The following is a 22,054-nucleotide window of genomic DNA, read 5'->3' as shown; positions in this document are numbered from 1 at the left end:
TCACACTTGTTTAGTAACTGGAAACATTTAATTCTATTAAATAATCTCAAAAGGAAATTAGGCAGTCAATGCTACTACAAAGCAAAAGATACAAAGATGTATTTTTCTATACTTACAATTATTAAATGCAAGTTAATCTAAAAACTAAGATAAAGCAAAATACAAATACTGAGGAACTTTATGGTTAGAGGAGCCCGAGCAAAATTTTAATGGTTTTTTGATCTGGGTTCAGCCTCAGTATAGAATCTAAAATGCCCACTTATGATGGGTTAAGTCTTCAATAAAGGTTCATCAGCAAGACAAACAAATGTGCTAGGGAAGCTTTTTGGCGCCATCTACTGCTCGAAGAGTGCATACCCATTTAGCCATAACCTGCAGCAGACTCAGGTGTATATGTATATGTATATTTTGATAACATTTGATAGATGCCTATATGTGGTTATGTATTAGGTGAGCAGATTAATTCTTGGGGAGAAATTTCAGCTTATGAAGTACTGTACTGTACTTCTGAAGAGGCTGCACTGGGACAGAAACAGGCAGCCTTTCTGCTCCTTAACAACCTTGAGCAATTCTTAAATTATTTAACATTTAAATTAGAAAGCTGAGACAAAGAAATGTCAGAAATCAGAACTATAAAGCACAATAGAGGGTACAAGGTATGAATGCATCAACTGTTCTGTAAAAGGTGGCGAATAAAAGTCATGGACTGGTGCTCAGACTGAAAGCACAGCTCAAATTGATCACCAACATACGTATATGTCACACTATACTAAACTGAAATTCTTTTTTTTTGCAGGCTTTCACAGTAGAACACAGAAATATGATTGAATCAATGAAAAACTACAAAGACTGACAATCAAAGTGTAAAAGACAACCTATGCAAATACAAAAACTGAATAATACTGAGCCCATGGGCTGTAGAGTCCATATTGTACACTGTCGAGGTGAGTGAAGTTATCCACGTAATTCAAAAGCCTGATGGGTTGAAGGGTAATAAATAACTGTTCCTGAACATGGTGTGTGGGACCCAAGGCTCCTGTACCTCCTTCCTGATGGCAGTAGAAAGCATGGCCTGAATGGTGGGGCTCCACGATGATGGATATTTCTTCCTTGTTCCAGCACTCCTCGTAGATGTGTTCACTGGTTGGGAGGACTTTGCCTCTGATGGACTGTGCTGTATCCACTACTCTTTGTTGGCTTTTTCATCTGTGGGCATGGTGTCACCATACCCGGCTGTGGATACTCTCCACTGTGCATCTACAGAAGTTTGTCGAAGTTTTAGATGACATGTCAAATCTGTGCAAACTTCTAAGAAAGTAGAGGTACTGTTGTGACTTTTTAAAAAAAATAACGACAGCTGGTCACAGGATAGATCCTCCGAAATGATAGCACCATGGAATTTAAAGTAATGAGAACCTGCTCAGTGCGGCAAGAAATATATTAACCATGGTGACACAGCAGCTCTGTGGCTTAGCTGTGGCACCCTGCCTCACAGCTCCAGGGATGCAGGGTTAATTCAGATATCTGGTGCTGCCTGATTCTCCACAAGATTGCACATTGTGAATACATAGATTTGCTCCATTTTGTCCCATATCCCATAGGAGATGGGATGTTATGTTGAAGTTGTATAAGATGCTGGTGAGGCTTAATTTGGAGTATTGCATGCAGTTTTGGTCACCTACCTACTGGAAAGATGTAATCACAGACAAGAGAAAGTTGGCAGACGCTGAAAATCCAAGCAACACACACAAAATGCTGGAGGAACTCAGCAGGCCAGGCAGCATCAGTTAAAATGAGGACAGTCTGACCTTTCAGGCCAAAACCCCTCAGCAGATGTAAACAGGGTCGAAAGAGTACAGAGAAAACTTACAAGGAAGTTGCTGGGTCTAGAGAACTTCAGCTATAAGGAAAGATTGAATAGGTGAGGACTGAATTCCTTGGAACAGAGAAGTTTGAGAGGAGATTTGACAGCAGTATACAAAATTATGATGGGTATAAACAGGGTAAATGCAAGCAGCTTTTTCCATGAATTTGGATAGGACTACAGAGGTCATGGGTTAAAGGTGAAATGTGAAAAGTTTAAATGGAACAGGAAAGGAAACTTCTCTCAGAGGGCCTCAATAGTTTCTCCACACATGCCAAACATCTACTGACTTTGCACTGTAACCAGTCCAGTGAATCTTTGCCACACTCCCCCTACATCCTTCTTTAGGTAGAGAGACCAAAACTGTACAAATGTTCCAGGTGCAGTCTCACTAAGACATTGTACAACATCTTTAAATCCACGCCCAAGATCACCTTTTAATAAAGGTTAACATATCATTTGTTTTCATTAAGGCTTTCTGTTGTTTTCAGTGACTTATGTGCAAGAACTCCGAAGTGATTAACACTATGCAGTCTCACCATTCAAAACACTCTGCCTTTGTATTTTGTGCACCTAAGTGAATAATGTTACATTTTTTCCACATTATATTCCATCTGCCACATTCCTGTGCAATAACTTGGCTTATCCATATCCTCCTAAAGTCTCTTTACATTCACCTCACTTCCTATGTTCCCACCTAGACTTACATCATTGGCAACCTTGGAAATATACCTGGTCCCCGTTTGATGTAGCCTGTGCACAATTAACACCCCCATAATAATCTTGTAAATTGCAGCTTGCAGAAAAAGAATGGATTATTCTGACTCTTTGCTTTCTGTAAACAGCCTGTTCTCAATTTTTTCCAGAATATTGGTCCCAATACAATGTAAGTCAATCTCCTCTGCATCATGTAATTGAAAACTTTCCAAATGTTTTATACACCATGTCCACTGGCTCCATCTTATTTATTCCACTAGCCACATCCTCAAGGAACTTCAGTACCAAATTGAAACAAGATTTTCCTTTCATAATTCCCTGATTACTCAATCTTATTCTTTTTTATAGTGTCTAGTTATGATGACTTGGGTAGTTCCTTCTTTCTTAGTGATGTCACATTTGTTACTACCATTCAAGCCAACAGGATCAATTCCAAAATCTATAAAAGTTTGGAAGAAGATAACATAGAAATTCATACTCTCTATAGCCAGCTCTTTCAAAGCTCTGAGATGTAAACCTTCAGGTCCCTGTAATTTATGAGCTTCCAGTCTCACCAATTTCTCTTCTGCTTTTTTTTTACTAATACTTATTTTCTTCACTTCCTCAATCTCACTAAATCTATAATTCATGGGTATTTGTCATGAGTTCCATGAAGACCAACATAAAACAGTTGTTTAATTCACCTGGTATTATCTTATTCCCAATTATAAATTCTCACATTTCTGCCTATAAAAAGGCCTACATTTGCCCTCACATCTTTCCATTTTCTATACGTATGGAAAATCTACCAGTCCACATTTGTTCCTTGCTGATTTCATCATTATGTTTACTGGTTGTTAAATATTTTGTTAGCCAATTCATTGAAACAGATAGATGCATGTAAAACAAATGTATTTCCCACAGTAATTTCCAGATTTGTTCAATGTTTTAAGGCAACTCGCGCCATATAATATCATGTAGCACAACCTTAAAACTCAAGGATGTGATTTTAATAATTTATCAACTAACTGTCCATAATTTGGCTATAAACACTCTACTATTATCTTGATTGGTGTATATCAGTTTACGTAGATTTGTTGAAGCTTACTTACTGAATTGCCAAGACAGTGGGTGAATTTCCATTTCTTCCTCCATCTCTTCCTCCATCTATATCTACCAGACAATTTGACAGGGTGGGCTATCCATTGCTTATTGAAACTTAGGAATGGATGTGGTTATTAAGTGTAAATAGTAGCTGAGTTGTTTTTGTTTGCTATTGGTGTGCTGGCATTCTATTTTGGATTGGTAGAAATGGACATGACTCTTAGGAACTCCTACAGTGATATCACAGGGCTGGGAAATTGGCCTCCAACAAGCACAACCGATTTCATTTATGTGAGTTGTGGCACCAAACACTGGAGTGGTTTCCCCTGAATATCCACTGACTTCGGTTCATCTGGGTTTCTTAATGCCACATTTGGCCAGATGTTGCAATGATATCAAGGACAAATACCCTCAACTCATCACTGATTGGGCCAAGGATGTGATGAGGGCTGAGGTCTACCTGTTCAGGAAAACCCTAAAATAGGTTTAGTTAGTAGTACATCGGTGAGCAAGTTTTGTCTGACAACAATTATCAGCATTTTTGTGAAGATAAGATTCAGGGCAGATCAGTTAGACAGCACTTAGCTACATCAGTTTTGTCCTGCCTCTAAAAAACAGTAAACAATTTTGTTTTTTTAAATAGCTTATTTTTAAGACATTAGCCATATAATCAACAAACATTCCATTGCAAGACGCTGGTAGTCATGAATAATTTTGATGCATAAATTAGATATAGAAATTAATAATTAGATATATTTTCCACATTGCTTACAGATACCAGTGCAGTAATGGAAATTCATCAGTATGGCTGGCGGGTGTTTGCTTAGCCCTTGCTGTATTCATTGCTCATCCCTGATTTTTTATATCATATGGAGGTAATTAAATAGGCTGAACACTGGTATCTGTAAGAGTGGGGATTGCAGTAGGAAAGCAAGATGGACCAATCGTTTACCGTTTCTGATCACTTGTCTCAGTCTTGATTTTAGCAACACACAGGGACTCACTGTTGTTGAGATCGGGGTGGTTCAAAGAGCCCCATTAGCTCCGTCATTGTCCAATTCCATCCACAACCAGAGGTGGTAGGACAGCAGAGCTTTGACCTTGTATGTTGATCAGGTGATCACTTAGATCTTTAGACTGCATGCCGGTTCTGTTGTTTCGACGTCTTGGCTTTAGGTGTACTGCAGACCTCATGCAGTCTCCTGCAAGCTCTTCTACATTCCTCACTAAATCAACGTTTGCCCCTCTGTTTTACGTTAATAGTGGAGTGAGGGCAGATTGCAGTGAAATAGCTTTCTGCTGCTGCTGTTGGTTCCATCTGAAGCACCTGATTGCTAATTTTATGTTTAATCATAGATCACTCTGATCTGACTGAATACAGAATTAGGCTCAGAGTTAAACAGCCTCTTCATCCTGGCATATTAAATATGAAATTAATCAAGAGATTATGAAAATTATATAAAGCATGTTTTCCTTCTGTTCAAATAAGGACAAGTACTTTTACTTACAACAAACAATTTTTTCCCACCTAAAATGAATTAACAGTCCCCTGCAATAAACAATTTTGTTTTTTTAAATAGCTTATTTTTAAGACATTAGCCATATAATCAACAAACATTCCATTGCAAGATGCTAGTAGTCATGAATAATTTGATGCATAAATTAGATATAGAAATTAATAATTAGATATATTTACAAAGCAACATGCAATTGCAAACAAGATTCAACAGCAGTAAAACAATGATGTTATAGTGAAAATATAGACTCAAAGGCAATGCAGTTCACTTCCACTACAGAATTACAAGAGACCTACAGAAAAGAATATTTTACCATAAATGACCATTTATGACAAGCTTCCTTACTTGCACTGATTGAATAGAAATAATTGTAAATGTGACTGTTAGCTTGTTACTCACTTATCTCTCCAATAATGGTAACCATGGTGACCTACAATGTCTTCTACAGCTGCCAGAATATGGTCAAAAGCCTTTGAAAAGAAGAAATGAATAGCATCAAATTTTCAAGCATGGGCTCTGATGCCAGGAATAAAAGGCCACAAATCAAGATGGATTTCCCCCCCCCACAACTGACCAAAGAAGATGGAGCAAATTTAACAGCAGTGCCCAACTGCTATACTCAGAGCAAGCTTAACACACTAAATATGAACAAGTAAACATGTGTGAAGCATGTTCCATTAAAGAGAGACTCTGGTCAACAGGGGAACAAACCATACGGATGGAAAAGATGTTCGTGGGTCTTAATGAATACTGTTTATCACTTGTGATTAACCAGAATGACACCATTCATCTGAGATTATTTACTGCAAAGGTGTCCTGGACTGAACTGCAATCAGTATAATAACAACTATAATATACAAATCTCTGCCTTTCTCTGTACTGCTACAAGTTAAGCCACAATGTGGATTACCCAAAAGAAGTGTAACTCATTATCAATTAAAAATCCTATCCTGTTACAATCTCCAAATTCCTCTCCATAAAGTCACAGCACAGAAACAGGCCCTTCTACTCATTTAGTCCATGTCAATCAACATGCCCCATGCAAGCTAGTACAAGCATCAGATCCATAGCCTTCTAAACCTTTCCAATCCGTGTACCCATACCCTTCTAAACCTTTCCAATCCGTGTACCCATACCCTTCTAAACCTTTCCAATCCATGTACCCATACCCTTCTAAACCTTTCCAATCCATGTACCCATAGCCTTCTAAACCTTTCCAATCCGTGTACCCATAGCCTTCTAAACCTTTCCAATCCGTGTACCCATACCCTTCTAAACCTTTCCAATCCATGTACCCATACCCTTCTAAACCTTTCCAATCCGTGTACCGATAGCCTTTTAAACCTTTCCAATCTGTGTACCCATACCCTTCTAAACCTTTCCAATCCGTGTACCGATAGCCTTTTAAACCTTTCCAATCTGTGTACCCATACCCTTCTAAACCTTTCCAATCCGTGTACCGATAGCCTTTTAAACCTTTCCAATCTGTGTACCCATACCCTTCTAAACCTTTCCAATCCATGTACCCATACCCTTCTAAACCTTTCCAATCCGTGTACCGATAGCCTTTTAAACCTTTCCAATCTGTGTACCCATACCCTTCTAAACCTTTCCAATCCGTGTACCGATAGCCTTTTAAACCTTTCCAATCTGTGTACCCATACCCTTCTAAACCTTTCCAATCTGTGTACCGATAGCCTTCTAAACCTTTCCAATCTGTGTACCGATAGCCTTCTAAACCTTTCCAATCCATGGACCCATACCCTTCTAAACCTTTCCAATCCGTGTACCCATACCCTTCTAAACCTTTCCAATCCGTGTACCCATACCCTTCTAAACCTTTCCAATCCGTGTACCCATACCCTTCTAAACCTTTCCAATCCGTGTACCCATACCCTTCTAAACCTTTCCAATCCGTGTACCCATACCCTTCTAAACCTTTCCAATCCGTGTACCCATACCCTTCTAAACCTTTCCAATCCATGTACCCATACCCTTCTAAACCTTTCCAATCCGTGTACCCATACCCTTCTAAATCTTTCCAATCCGTGTACCCATACCCTTCTAAACCTTTCCAATCCGTGTACCCATACCCTTCTAAACCTTTCCAATCTGTGTACCCATACCCTTCTAAACCTTTCCAATCCATGTACCCATACCCTTCTAAACCTTTCCAATCCATGTACCCATACCCTTCTAAACCTTTCCAATCCGTGTACCGATAACCTTCTAAACCTTTCCAATCCATGTACCCATACCCTTCTAAACCTTTCCAATCCGTGTACCCATACCCTTCTAAACCTTTCCAATCCGTGTACCCATACCCTTCTAAACCTTTCCAATCCATGGACCCATACCCTTCTAAACCTTTCCATTCCATGTACCCATACCCTTCTAAACCTTTCCAATCTGTGTACCCATACCCTTCTAAACCTTTCCAATCCGTGTACCCATACCCTTCTAAACCTTTCCAATCCATGTACCCATAGCCTTCTAAACCTTTCCAATCCATGTACCCATACCCTTCTAAATCTTTCCAATCCGTGTACCCATACCCTTCTAAACCTTTCCAATCCGTGTACCCATACCCTTCTAAACCTTTCCAATCCGTGTACCGATAGCCTTCTAAACCTTTCCAATCCATGTACCCATAGCCTTCTAAACCTTTCCAATCCATGGACCCATAACTTCTAAACTTTTCCAGTCCATGTACCTGTCCAAATGTCTTTTAAAAGTTGCTATTGTATCTGCCTCATCACTCTACTGGTGGCTGATTCTGCACAGATACCACCCTTTGTGTTAAAAGGAAAGTTGCCCCTCAAGTTCCACTGAAATCTTTCCACTCTGACCTTAAACCTATGCCTCCATGTCCTCTAGTTCTTGATATCCCAACTCTAGGGGGGGGGGGGTGGGGGGGTGGGAACCAAATATAAATAAAGTCCTAGTTTTTCCAAATTCTCACTCTAACTCAGGCTTTCAAGTCTTTATAAATCTTTGCAAAACCCTTTCCAGTTGAGTGTCTTTATTACAGCTGACCAACCAAAACTGAACCCAATACTCCAAGAACAGCCTCACCACCATCCCATACGACCACAATGTGACCTCCCAGCTTTTACCCTTCAATGCCTAATGTGTCAAAAGCCATCTTCACCTCCTTGTCAACCTGTGACTGTACTTGCAGTGAACCCCAAGGTCTCTGTTCTATCACACTCCCCAGGGCTTTGCCATTCACTGTTGAAGACCTACCCAGATTTGACTTTCCAAAATGCAGTATCTCACACTTATCCAAATTAAACTCCATTTACGAGTCCTTTGCCGACTTACTCAGCTGATCAACACCCTCTGTAATTTTGATAACTTTCTTCATTGACCACAATATCACCTATTTTAGTGCCAGCTGTCAACTTATTAACAGTGCCTTTATGTTCTTATACAAATCATTGAAATAGATGACAAACAATGATGGGCTCAACACCAACCCCTGATGCACACCACTAATCGCGACCCTCTAGTCCGAGATCCAACCTTCTATCATCACTGTCTGCTTTCTACTATAAACCCAATTGCATATACAATTAACAACAACACACAAAATGCTGGAAGAACACAGCAGGCTAGGCAGAATCTGTAGGATGTCAACGTTTCGGGCCGAGACCCTTCGTCAGGACAATTAGCCAACTTTCCTTCCATTCCTGACTATCTAATCTTGTAGAGCAGCCTACCATGTGAAACCTTACTTAAGTCCATATAAAACATGTCTACCACCCTAGCCTCATCAACCTCCCTGCTCACATCATTAGAAACTCAGTCAAGTTTGTAAGACGTGACCTTCCATGCACAAAACCATACTGGTGACACTGAATTAACCCGTCTTCCCAGATGAATGCATATCTCATCTGAGTCCTTTCACTAACTTACCTACCACAGATGCTAGACTTATTGCTCTACAGTCCCTAAGTTTTTCTTTGCCTCACTTCTTAAATAAAGGCACAACATTGCTACTTCTCCAGTTTACTAGCACCTCACCCATGGTTAGCAATAATGCAAGCACCTCAGAAAGGGCTCCCACAATTTCTATGCAGTCTCCTACAGTGTTCTTGGATAAACCTGGTCAGGCCCTGGAGATCTGTCTACCATCATAACTTTTTAAACACCCAGAACCTCTTTGTTTACTTTTCTGAGTTCCGAGGTCTTCACATCTTTTCCCATGGTTAAAAACAGCACAAATATTCAATAAGGACCCTCCCTGTCTCATGCAACTCCACACAAAAGTGTAGCAGAGGGTGTCAGCAAATGGGAAAAATAACTGACACATTTCTAGGAGGTGATGATGGCTGAAACTATGTCGAGAGGTAATTAGGGGCCTCAGAAGCAAGAAACTGCATGCAAGGTTGGTGCAAAGAGCTTGGAGGTGCTCAATGCCGAGTCCAAATAGCTCCATGAAGAGTGGTCATTGGGGCAGCCAAGGAGAATCAATTTCTCACTCCAACAGATATCTATTATCACTCACACTGACACTTGTTTGTTTAACTTATTATAATTTTTCCTTTTAGTGTCTGGATGGCAGAGATCCCATTCTCCAAGGAATAAGAACAAGGTCAGAACCAGGTTTATTATCACCGGCATGTGATGTGACATTTGTTAACTTAGCAGCAGCAGTTCAATGCAAAACGTATTCCAGCAGAGAGAAAAATAACAATAATAATAAATAAAATAAAAATAATAATAATAAACAAGTAAATCAATTATGTATATTGAATAGATTTTAAAAATGTGCAGAAACAGAAATAGTGTACATTTACAAAAAAATGAGGTAGTGACCAAAGATTCAATGTCCATTTAGGAACTGGATGACAGAGGGGAAGAAGCTGTTCCTGAATCGCTGAGTGTGTGCCTTCAGGCTTCTGTACCTCCTACTTGATGGTAACAGTGAGAAAAGGGCATGCCCTGGGTGCTGGAGGTCCTTAATAATGGACGCTGCCTTTCTGTGACACCAGTCCCTAGAAATGTCCTGGGTACTTTGTAGGCTAGTACCCAAGATGGAGCTGACTAGATTTACAACTTTCTGCAGCTTCTTTTGGTCCTGTGCAGTAGCCCCTCCATACCAGACAGTGATGCAGCCTGTCAGGATGCTGTCCATGGAACATAAAAGTTTTTTGAATGTATTTGTTGACATGCTTAATCTCTTCAAACTCCTACCAAGGTATAGCTGCTGTCTTGCCTTCTTTATAACTGTATTGATATGTTGGGACCAGGTTAAATCCTCAGAGATCTTGACACCAAGGAACTTGAAGCTGCTCACTCTCTCCACTTCTGATCCCTCTATGAGGATTGGTATATGTTCCTTCATCCTACCCTTCTTGAAGTCCACAATCAGTTCTTTTGTTTTACTGACATTGAGTGCCAGGTTGTTGCTGTGGCATCACTCCATTAGATGGCATATCTCACTCCTGCGCACCCTTTCGTCTCCATATAAGATTCCACCAACAGTATCATCAGCAAATTTATAGATGGTATTTGAGCTATGCCTAGCCACACAGTCATGTATATATAGAGAGTAGAACAGTGGGCTAAGCACACACCCGAGGTGCACCAGTGTTGATCATCAGTGAGGAGGAGATGCTATCACCAATCCGCAGAGACTGTGGTCTTCTGGTTAGAAAGTTGAGGATCCAGTTGGAGAGGGAGGTACAGAGGCCCAAATTCTGCAAATTATCAATCAGGATTGTGGGAATGATGGTAGTAAATGCTGAACTATAGTCAATGAACAGCATACTGACGAAGGTGTTCGTATTGTCCAGGTGGTCTAAAGCTGTGTGAAGTGCTATTGAGATTGCATCTGCTGTTGACCTATTGTGGCCATAGGTAAACTGCAATGGGTCCAGGTCCTTGCTGAGGCAGGAGTTGAGTCTAGTCATGACCAACCTCTCAAAGCATTCCATCACCATCGATGTGAGTGCTACCGGGTGATAGTTGGTAAGGCAGCCCACAATATTCTTCTTAGGCACTGGTATAATTGTTGCCTTTTTGAAGCAAGTGGGAACTTCTGCCCGTAGCAGTGAGAGGTTGAAGATGTCCTTGAATACTCCCGCTAGCTGGTTGGCACAGGTTTCTAGAAACCTGTGCCAACTCCTGGAAACTCTTAAGCACTCTGTTCACTCCTATCTCTCTCTCTCTCACTCACTCAGCCATGCACAGATCCTTCTGCTGCTCATAAGTCTGAAACATTAATCCCATTTTTCTGTGGCTGTGTAATGAGCTGCTGACATTGCTCAGCATTTCAAAAGCCTCACTTTAGACTTACAACAACTGAATTATTTTATTTTTATCCCAACACCTCAGAACTTCTCATCTTAAATAACTCTCATATCTTTGCAAAGATTCTAAGTTTTTATTCACAACTTAACCCTTTGATGTTGGTGATGTTTTATGGCTCAGTAAATTGACCACAATCGCTACCAGTAATAACCTACAGATCTGAAAATTTGATATATTAAAACTGCAGATATCCAGTTTAACAAAACACAGTAAACTCATTCAAATGGGTGCCCTTTAGTATTTATTTTAATTGTTAATGCATGTGTAAGGATATTTACAAAGATGGGTCAGAAAAATGTAGTGTAACTCACTCATCAGGCTTGTATGCAAACTTATCTCATTGGCCAGCTCGGCTAACAGCCATGGGACTCAGCGGCGAGAAGGTCACCTTTCCATAAACAATATACCTCTAGGGTTGGTATGATTTGGGGTTCAGCCAAACAGGAATGTCGTGATGTTCTCATTAAAGAAAGCTCAATTTGAGCGAATACTGTGTAAATACTGCTCATACACGATTGTCAGTCAGCAAGAAATAACAGATCATACACCGCATAAAATTATAAAGAAAGTTTATTTACACATTTCAGCTTTATGGAACAGTTAGTAGAAAGAAGAAAAAGGAAAAAGATATAATGGCCCATTTCAGTTAACCCAGTCCAAATATGCACATAAAGTGGAGCTCATCTTGAAGTTGTTCTTTCCACTCACGCACTGGAGCCGTGGTCTGCATGAAAGCACTCACCACATTCAGAACTCCCTTTGAAATCCATCTCAAACTAACAGGCTCTCTTTTCTTCCTCCTTGTAACTATTTATCTGAACAAGACACTCAGTGCAACAGCATGCTCTTTCCCATGGCACTCACAGTCATCCTTCCTCCTGTCCGCTCTGCAGCTCTCCCTAGAAAGACCACAAACCCCACCAACGTCCATCAGAAATCAGCTCTCTCTATAACCTTCTCCAAATTCCACCGTCCTAATTTACTGACACAACATTCCCAAGCTGAACATCATAGCCCCTTATCTTTAACTAAAGCCAAAACATTCTACCAGCAGGGCACACTGCTTCTGCAGAAACAGCTAAAATGAAGTATCTATAGTAGGAATCTTAACCAGAGCATTATAGTTGTACAACTGATTGATTGGTTTTGTTCCCTGTGAAACATGCAAAACAAACTAGGCCAGTTAAGCAAATGTCTATTTAAAGAACACCTTATGTACCCACATATATGCTTTGGTTTGTAGGTTGTGAGCCTGACAGACTTACAATAGAGGGGATCAAGGACAATAGCTAACAAGAGTGTAAAAAAAGATTAATTTTAAACCAATGGATAACAAATTAAATTATTAGGTCTGAGTACCTACACGTTCATGTAACTCTTCATTCAACGTTGGCTTGTGATGATCGCTACGCTTTACCTTCAGCCATTTAATAAGAGGTTTGATCGTCAACCCCTGAAAACAGAGATATGTTAGAAGTGGTCGGTTTATAATCACAGAAAGTGCTCAAAGCAATGAAGCAAAGGTTTACTTGGTCCTGGAAACCTCAGGTGACTCAATAGCCCACTAGTTGCCTACTGTTGAGTTCTGATTTCCAGTGCATTCATGTTGTTTAACGCCCAAATCAAACTGACCCTCTACATTTTAATGGTCAATTATTGAATGTCAATGATGAAGGTACAAAAGCATATTATTTATACATTTGTTAATTACTCTTATGTTAATGACAATTTTAATACAAGTTAGCTGCAAAGTTAGGAGGCGTATCGAGGCAAATTTGGATATAATGCATCTTTGATTAACTCAATATGAACAACAGCCACTGCTCTGAGAAGGATGTTAGACTCAGTGGCCACTTTATTAGGTAACCAACAATATCCAGAGAGTGGCAGTTCTGTGGGTGAAAATGCTTTGTTAATGAGAGAGGTGAGAGGGGAATGGCCAGCTGGTACTTTGTGTGGATTTTGTGAAACTTGCTTCATATTCAACCGTGTTGCTTCACTATAAAGATCTGAATCAAGGGTCATCCTTCACTGCTACTAAAGTGAGGAATACACTCAGTGGTACAAGCAACAGTAATTCAAATAACTACACATTACAACAGTGGTATGCAGAAGAGCATCTCAGAATGCATAAACATTGAACCTTGAAGTGGATGGGCTACAGCAGCAGAAGACCATGAACACACTCTCAGTGGCCAATCTACTGGATACAGGGTATACCTAATAAAGTAGCCGCTCAGTGTACATCTTACATTAGTAGCATTGAAGGATGACCCTTGATTCAGATCTTTATAGTGAAGCAACACGGTTGAATATGAAGCACGTTTCATAAAATCCACATAAAGTGAACCACTATGGTCCAAACATTTAAATCCTTTCCCGGAAATGTTTTATTTGTACAGCTAATCCTTCTGTCATGGCAATATCTGGCTATAATTATGTGGTTGAACAGTCCACAATAACATCACATGCCTTCCATTACATCAGAGCTCTAGGAGCCAATTAAAGCCTAGACAATGCATATACTGCTAACAGCACCTGAGTGGTAAAATATTTGTTCAAAACTGCAGATTTTGGATGGCTGAAGCATTTAAAGGTTTTCGGCCTGAAATGTTAACTCTGTTTCTCTTTGGACAGATACAAGCATTTTGTGTTTTCATTTTACCATCCCACTGCTATTGAGTTTTAAGTGTAACTAATGGGAAGCCAATTCTGATTGCTTTTTACAAGCATTACAAGTGTGGAGACCTAACATTGAGTCATTGTAATAAATAAACATCATTAAAAGTCCTTAAACTGTTTTGACTTAGGAAGAATAGCTTGTGTTAGGGAGCAGTAGGATGCCACGTGGCCAAGATGAATCAACATGTTTGCTTTAAGGGGAATGTTGTTAAGTAATGATGAAGAAAGAAGATGAAGGGGAGTGAACATACAAGGTAAGGCAGAAGCTTGCTTGTAGCCTAAACAATGGAAATAGTCTCCTGAGCTCAATTTGTTTCTGTACTCTAAGTTTTACAGTGTCCAGTGAAAGCTTTCTGGATGTCATGTTTCAAAGCTGAGACTACAGGGAAGATGGAATTAGGTTCTAACCCCAATGATGTGAAGTAACTTCCTAGCCTGATTAGATACCCAATATGGAATTCCAATCTGAAACCATAGATATTCTGCCCTTTATTTTGCTGTGAAGCCAAAACTATTTCATAAGAAATGTGTATTTTTCTTATTGCTTTCTATCTGAATTGTTCATTCTCTTTTCTGAATGAAGGGGTATTTAACAAAATAATAGTTGTTTCTGTTAAAAAAGAAGCTGGATAATGAGAGCTGCTATTTTAGTTTCAGTTGAACAATTCTAGTGACTCATCCGTGCTTCTGCAGTGTGACAGCTCCTGGAATACAAAGACATTTGATTGTTCAACACTGGTACCTGCTAGAACAAAACTGATACAAGTGGTGCTTTAAATGTTTTTTATTGCATACAAGCTTCATATTCAACAAAATAAATGTTGAACATGGGTAGCGGGATAAACACACACACACACACACACACACACACACACACACACACACACACACACACACACACAAAATTTATTTGTTCTCTCCATCATCTAATCTATGCATTTCATTCTAGAATTGAACAGGCCTAGTTTTTGTTATTTGAAAGACAAAGACTAATGACATTTGGAGCACTTAACTTGAAGTTCGTGCTCAGTAATTATTATAATTAATGACGCAAATGGCAAAAACTAAGAACGCATTAGATACTGTATATACAATACTTCCTGCATCATTGCATTGAGCTGTGTTTGATGTTTGACATGACTCTCTGGTAAATAAAGAGGATGACTTCTCCAAGGCAATGTAATCAAAACCCCAGTTGCAGTAAAATGTCTCCTTTTCAACCGGCTAAGGAAACTACAGTACATTGAGCACAAACAAGAGAGAATATACAGATGCTGGGAATCCAAGCAACGCACACACACACGCGCGCTGGAGGATCTCAGCAGGTCTGGCAGCATATATGGATAAAAAGTACAGTCAAAGTTTCGGGTCTTGGCCCAAAATGTTGACTGTATTTTTTGCCATAGATGTTGCCGGGCCTGCTGAGTTCCTTCAGCATTTTGTGAGTATATTGAGTGCACTCATTCAGCACCCAATCAACTACTCTATTGATCTCATGTTGGTAATGCAGCAGTGCCCTTCAACTCATTTACCCTCCAAGCTATTTGACTTGTCCACATCTCCAGGCAATTTCTATATCAGCTTTTCTCTACCCTCTTACTTCAATTGTCCCAATCGCACTCAGTTCCACAAAGGTGCTTTCCAATCTCCTCTCTGTGTTCAGAGACTTTCAGGTCTGTTGAGATACATTTCATTCCTTCAGTGTAAAGTTTTCCAGAATATCAAAAGTTTAGTCTTTTATTCAGCTTGACATGCATCTTAGATCCTCTCCTCTTGTGACATGGCTCTAATTAACACTATTTGCTTCTACATTTGCATAATCATAACTCTGCTTTCCCTCCTTAGGTTTGTTTCAAAGGTTTCTAATTGAGTTTCTGGTCTTACATTCTTGCAATATGTCAGCATTTCCCCACTATCAATTCTGACATGACCGATAATGAATTTTGCCCTTAACTATCTGTCCCATTTTCTATACAACTGCACACAACTCTGTCAGCATTTTCTTTTAGGAATGTTGTAGTTCAGCTGCTGTCTTGATTAATACCTGCAACTTTAGATCAGATTGGATGTTTATATAAATGTTAGTACAGATCTAAAATCTGCCTTTGGCTGATAATTTTAAACAACTTACAAATGTCATCAACAAACTGAATGCTAAAAATCTGGAATACACATGTATACTTTGAAAAACATCAACAGGCCCAGCAGGGTCTCCGAAAGAGAAAACAGCTGATGTTTCACATCGTAGAACACAAAACAAAACAGAATACAGCTCAGGAACAAGCTCTATGGCCCACGATGTCTGTACTCATGAAACCAGTTAAACTAATTCCATCTGCCTGTATGTGGTCTACACCTTTATTCCCTGCCTGTTCACGTGCCTATCCGAATTCCTACAAACACTGCTATTATAACTGCTTCCACCACCTCCCCAGGAACACGTTTTAGGTACCCAAGGTGCATAAAAAGGTACCTTACATATCTACTTTAAATTTTACTCCCCTCACTTTAAAGATGCTCCCTCTGCTAAAAACACTTCGACTATCTAGTATATCTGTATAGTAGAGCTCATATCAGGTTTCCTCTCAGCCACTTGTATTCCAGAGAAAGCAAACCACATTTGTCCAAACCTTCCTTACAGCTAATGTTCTCTAATCAAAGCAACATCCTGGTAAACTTCTTCTGCGAGGTTTCCACATCCTTCCTGTAACGCGGTAACCAGAATTGCATGCTGCCTCACTGCACTTCCATCATTTTCTATTTTTATTTCAGATTCCCAGCTTTTCTTTGTACTACATTGACTGGTATAGGATAACACATAGTATGCCTTCTTTACCATCAATATCCTTGTGTTGCGACTTTCAGGGAGCTTTGAACATGCATCCTGAGGCCCCTCTGTGCACCAGTGCTTCTAAGGCTCCTGCTATTTAGGTATATCTTTCTTTTACATTTGGCATAAAGTGCAATACTTGCTCAAATTGAGCACCATCTGCTATTTGTCTGCCCAGATTTCCAACTGGTCTATAATCCACTGCATGCTTTGACAAACTTCTTCACTATCTAAAACTTGTCTATTTTTGTGTCATTTGCAAACTTACTAATCAGCCCACCTACATTTTCATCCTATCATATTTTATATATATATAAACAAACATTTTATACTGTCCATCTGGTCTCTCCACTCTGTCGTAATCCAGGGTTTCAACCCAAAATGTCAACACTTTTTTCCTTCCCACAGACAGTGCTTGACATGCTGAATTCCTCCACCAAATCGTTTGTTGCTCTCCAGGTTCCAACATCTGCAATCTCTTATGTCTAGAAGCAAAAGAGGTCCCAGCACCAACCCTTGCAGAACACACTGGGCTCAGATCTCCAGTCAGAATAACATCACTTCACCCTCCGTCTTCTACAGCCAAGCCAGTTTTGAATCCATTCTACCAGGTCACCATGGATTCCACATGCCTTCATCTGCTGAATCAGCCTATCTTGACAGATCTTGTGGAACACTTTACAGAAGTCCATGTAAACAACATCTACTACTCTCCCCTCATCAGTCATCTTTGTGACTTCAATCAAGTTCATAAGACGTGACTTCCCCTGTACAAAGCCACACTGAAAATCCTTAATAAATCCATGCTTTGCAAATATGATCAAATCTTATCCCTAAGAATCTTGCCCAATAACATCCTTGAACTGATACAAGGCTACAATTTACTGGCTTGTCTCCTCTGCTTTAATTTTGAAACAGTAGTTATTCTTTAGTCCCTTAGGACCTCATGTGGTGAAAGAGAATAGAGATCTCCTTGAGGGTTCTAGACATCTCCTTCCTTACCTCCGTCAGTAACCCGAGACAGATCCCATCAGGCCTTGAGGACTTATTCACCTTAAGGTCTTTCAAGAGACCCAACTTCTTGATATCATGGCTTAAAGTATTAAGATATGCCTTCCTCCTCTCACTGTCCTCCATGCTTTTCCCTCCACAGTGTCTACCAATGCAAAATACTCTTTAGTACTTTGCCCCCTTCCTCTGGTTCCAGACACAAATTCTTGCAATGGTCCCTACCTTTCCTCACCTTCCATTTTGTTTTTAGTGTATTGCTTATATAAAGTGTCCTGTGATCATCATTAATCCTATTCACCAAGGACACTCCATGGTCTTTTTTAAGCCTCCTTAGTCCCCGTTTAAAATTTCATTGCTATCTTTCTATTCCTCAAGGACCTTCTCTGATGCCAACTTTGTTAACCTTACATATGCTTCCTTCTTCGTAAAGAACTGATCTGCACCCAACTTCATATAATCTTCAACCTTGCTCTGTTTAAAGGAGTGCAGGGAAGACGCAAGTCAGTAAAATAGCAAGATGAATAAGCAAGATGGCATATCAAAGGCACTGGGCTTCATTCCTGGAACGACAGAAATGACGGAACAAGTTGTTTGACTGGACAAAATTGTGACTGTGTTTGTGTCTCTGTGATATTATAAAGGGGATTCAGATCACAAATATACAGAGTGACCCCACATTCGAGATTGCTCAGAGCAGGTTTAAATCTCCAGCCAGAAGCAGCGAGTGAAAGGGAGCCATTTGAAAAAGACAAGTAAGGAGCAAATTTTATTTGAGCCAACAAAAAGAAAGGAGGTGTAAGCGGAGCAGCCATTGTAGGAGTGGGTGATTTTGGCAAGAACATGCGTGGGCAAGCACAGCCAGAGTTTCTAAGTAAATTTCAAGGAACTTATTTTACTTTTTCTTCACCTGTCAGTACATACGTACTGAGTTCACTGAGAATGGGTCCAATGTTAGTGGTATGTACTTTGTGTAAGATGTGGGATCTCTGGAGAACTTAAGTTCCCCTGATAACTATCTCTGTATGAAGTGCATTGAGCTGCGCCTCTTTATTGACCATGTTAAGGAACAGAAACTGCAGCTTGATGAGTTTGGCTCACAGGGGAGAATGAGGTGGTGACAGGTGGGAGCTAAGAGAGGTAGTCACCCTTAAGTTGAAGGAGGCAGGTACCTGGGTGACTGGCAGGAGAGAGAAAGGGAATAGGCAATTTATGCAGAGTACCCCCGTGGACATTCCACTCAATAATAAGTAAACCACTTTGGATACTGAGCAAGTGCTTGGGAAGTTGAAAGGTCTGAAGATAGATAAGTCACATAAACCAGATGGACTATGCACCAAGGTTCTGAAAGAGGTAGCTGAAGAAATAGTGGAGGCTAAGTAATGATCTTTCAAGAATCAATAGCTTCTGGATGATTCTGGAGGACTGCAAAATTACAAATGTCACTGCAAGGAAGCAGAAGAAAGGAAATTATAGGCCAGAGAGATTGACTACAGTGGTGGAGAAGATGTTGGAGCCCATTACTTTGGATGGGGTAATAGGTACTTGGAGGTACATGGCAAAATAAACCAAAGTCAGCACAGTTTCCTCAAGAGGAAATCTCACCTGACAAATCTGTTGGAATTCTTTGAGCAAATACCAAGCAGGATAGACAAAGGAGAATTAGTGGATGTTGTGCACTTGGATTTTCAGAAGGCATTTGACAAGGGCCTACACATGAGGCTACTTAACAAGGTAAGAGCCCATGATATTGCAGGTAAGATATTAGCATGGATAAATGGCTGATTGACTGGCAGGAGGCAAAGAGTGGAAATAAAGGGGGCCCTTTCTAGTTGGCTGTCAGTGACCCACAGTGTTCTGCAGGGATTGGTATTGTAACCACTTTTTCCCCACATTAAGTATCAATGGTTCATGAAAATAATCCCAGAAATGAAAGGGTTAATATATGAGGAGCATTTGATAGCTCTGGCCTGTATTTGCTGAAGTTTAGGAGAATGAGGGAGTTGGATCTCATCAAAACCTATTAAATAGGCTAAATAGTCTGGGGGTGGGGGGAGGGAGGATGTTTCCTATTGTTCAGTCTTTGAATACAGAGACGTCATTTAGAACCAAGATGAGGAGGAATTACTTTAGCCAGAAAGTAGTGAATTTGTGGAAGCCAAGTTGCTGAGTATATTTAAAACAGAGGTTGATAGGTTCTTGATTAGTCAGGGTGTCAAAGTTTATGGGGAGAAGGGAGAAGAATGGGGTTGAGAGATATAATAAATCATTCATGATGGAATGACGGAACAGAACTGATGGGCTGAATAGCCTAATTCTGCTCTTATAGTTTATGAACTTCTCCCAATGAAAAGCTGCAAATCATTATTTATGCACTGATAATTGCCATTTGTGTAACATCGCATCTGAATAATTATTTCACAGTTACAGAATGCTTTGACAGCATATGTTCTTTTCATAAATTAATCTGAACCACAGGATTCAAGTTAGTAAGTGCATTCAAAAGAAAATCTCGGTCCTTACAGTAGAATTTTGATGAATGCTAGTATTTGAAATGCTGTCTCTTAATAAGGGCTGTCCTTGACATTCTGTAGGAGTCACAATATCTGGTTGTTTACTCATTTTGATTTGGTCTGCATTTTAATCCTCTTTTCTCTTGTTCAGATATAACTCGTATTGTAAACTCTTGCCATAACCCGACTGTCTGACTCATTAGATGATGTGAATCATTTGATGAATCATTTGATGAATCATTTCCTTTGATTTTGAAAAGGAAGGTGTGCTATACTCTCTTACTGTTACCATATTATACTTCCTCCTGCCTCCCCCCCACCCCCCTTACTCTGACTTCTCTTAAGAAAGACAACAGAATTAACAGGACAGCAAGTTCAGGAAGGGATCGGAGATTATGGCCAAGTGCAATAGGAATCGATGTGAGAGGTGAGGGGAGTAATGGATTAAAAGTATTATATACGAATGCACGAAGTATAAGAAATAAAGTGGATGAGCTTAAGGCTCGGTTGGAAATTCGCAAGTATGATGTTGTAGGAATAACAGAGACATGGCTGCAAGAGGACCAGGGCTGGGAAATGAATATTAGTTAAGACAAAGGTTGGGCCCTTGAAAACAGAAACAGGTGAATTTATTATGGGGAACAAGGAAATGGCAGATGAGTTGAACAGGTACTTTGTATCTGTCTTCACTAGGGAAGACACAACCTCCCAGATATAATAGTGGCCAGAGGCCCTAGGGTAACAAAGGAACTGAAGGAAATTCACGTTAAGCAGAAAGTGCTGTTGGGTCGACTGATGGGACTGAAGGCTGATAAATCCCCTGATGGTCTGCAGCCCAGGGTACTTAACAAGGTGGCTCTAGAAATCGTGGATGCATTGGTAATCATTTTCCAATGTTCTATAGATTTAGGATCAGTTCCTGTGGATTGGAGGGTAGCTAACGTTATCCCACTTTTTAAGAAAGGAGAGAGAGAGAAAACAGGGAACTATAGACCAGCTAGCCTGACACCTGTGGTGGGGAAGATGCTGGAATCAAATTATAAAAGATGAAATAGCGGCACATTTGGATAGCAGTAACAGGATCGGTCCAAGTCAGCATGAATTTACGAAGGGGAAATCATGCTTGACTAATCTTCTGGAATTTTTTGAGGATGTAACAATGAAAATGGGCAAGGGAGAGCCAGTGGATATAATGTACCTGGACTTTCAGAAAGCCTTTGATAAGGCCCCACATAAGAGATTAGTGGGCAAAATTAGAACACATGGTATTGGAGGTAGGGTACTGACATGGATAGAAAATTGGCTGGCAGAGAGGAAACACAGAATAGGGATTACAGGCCCCTTTCAGAATGGCAGGCAGTGACCAGTGGGATACCGCAAGGCTTGGTGCTGGGACCGCAGCTATTTACAATATATATATTAATGATTTAGATGAAGGGATTAAAAGTAACATTAGCAAATTGCAGATGATACAAAGCTGGGTAGCAGAGTGAAATATGAGGAGGAAGTTAGGAGAATGCAG

The 22,054-nt window shown here is 40.0% G+C and overlaps 1 protein-coding gene across 1 annotated transcript in view; it reads right to left on the bottom strand.

Annotated features, from left to right (window-relative positions):
* slc9a5 (solute carrier family 9 member A5) overlaps window positions 1–22,054 on the bottom strand; it is a 222,187-nt gene that overhangs the window by 50,848 nt on the left and 149,285 nt on the right. The window contains exons 8-9 of the mRNA XM_059992703.1: window positions 12,863–12,952; window positions 5,581–5,651 (exon numbers count right to left, since the gene is read on the bottom strand). Of these exons, the coding sequence (XP_059848686.1) occupies window positions 5,581–5,651; window positions 12,863–12,952 (161 nt within the window). The remainder of the gene's footprint in view (window positions 1–5,580; window positions 5,652–12,862; window positions 12,953–22,054) is intronic.

The sequence above is a fragment of the Hypanus sabinus genome, chromosome 17 (assembly GCF_030144855.1).
Source record: "Hypanus sabinus isolate sHypSab1 chromosome 17, sHypSab1.hap1, whole genome shotgun sequence".
Lineage (NCBI taxonomy): Eukaryota > Metazoa > Chordata > Chondrichthyes > Myliobatiformes > Dasyatidae > Hypanus > Hypanus sabinus.
The sequence above is the reverse complement of the archived record's forward strand: the minus strand, read 5'-3'. Positions and strand labels throughout refer to the sequence as shown.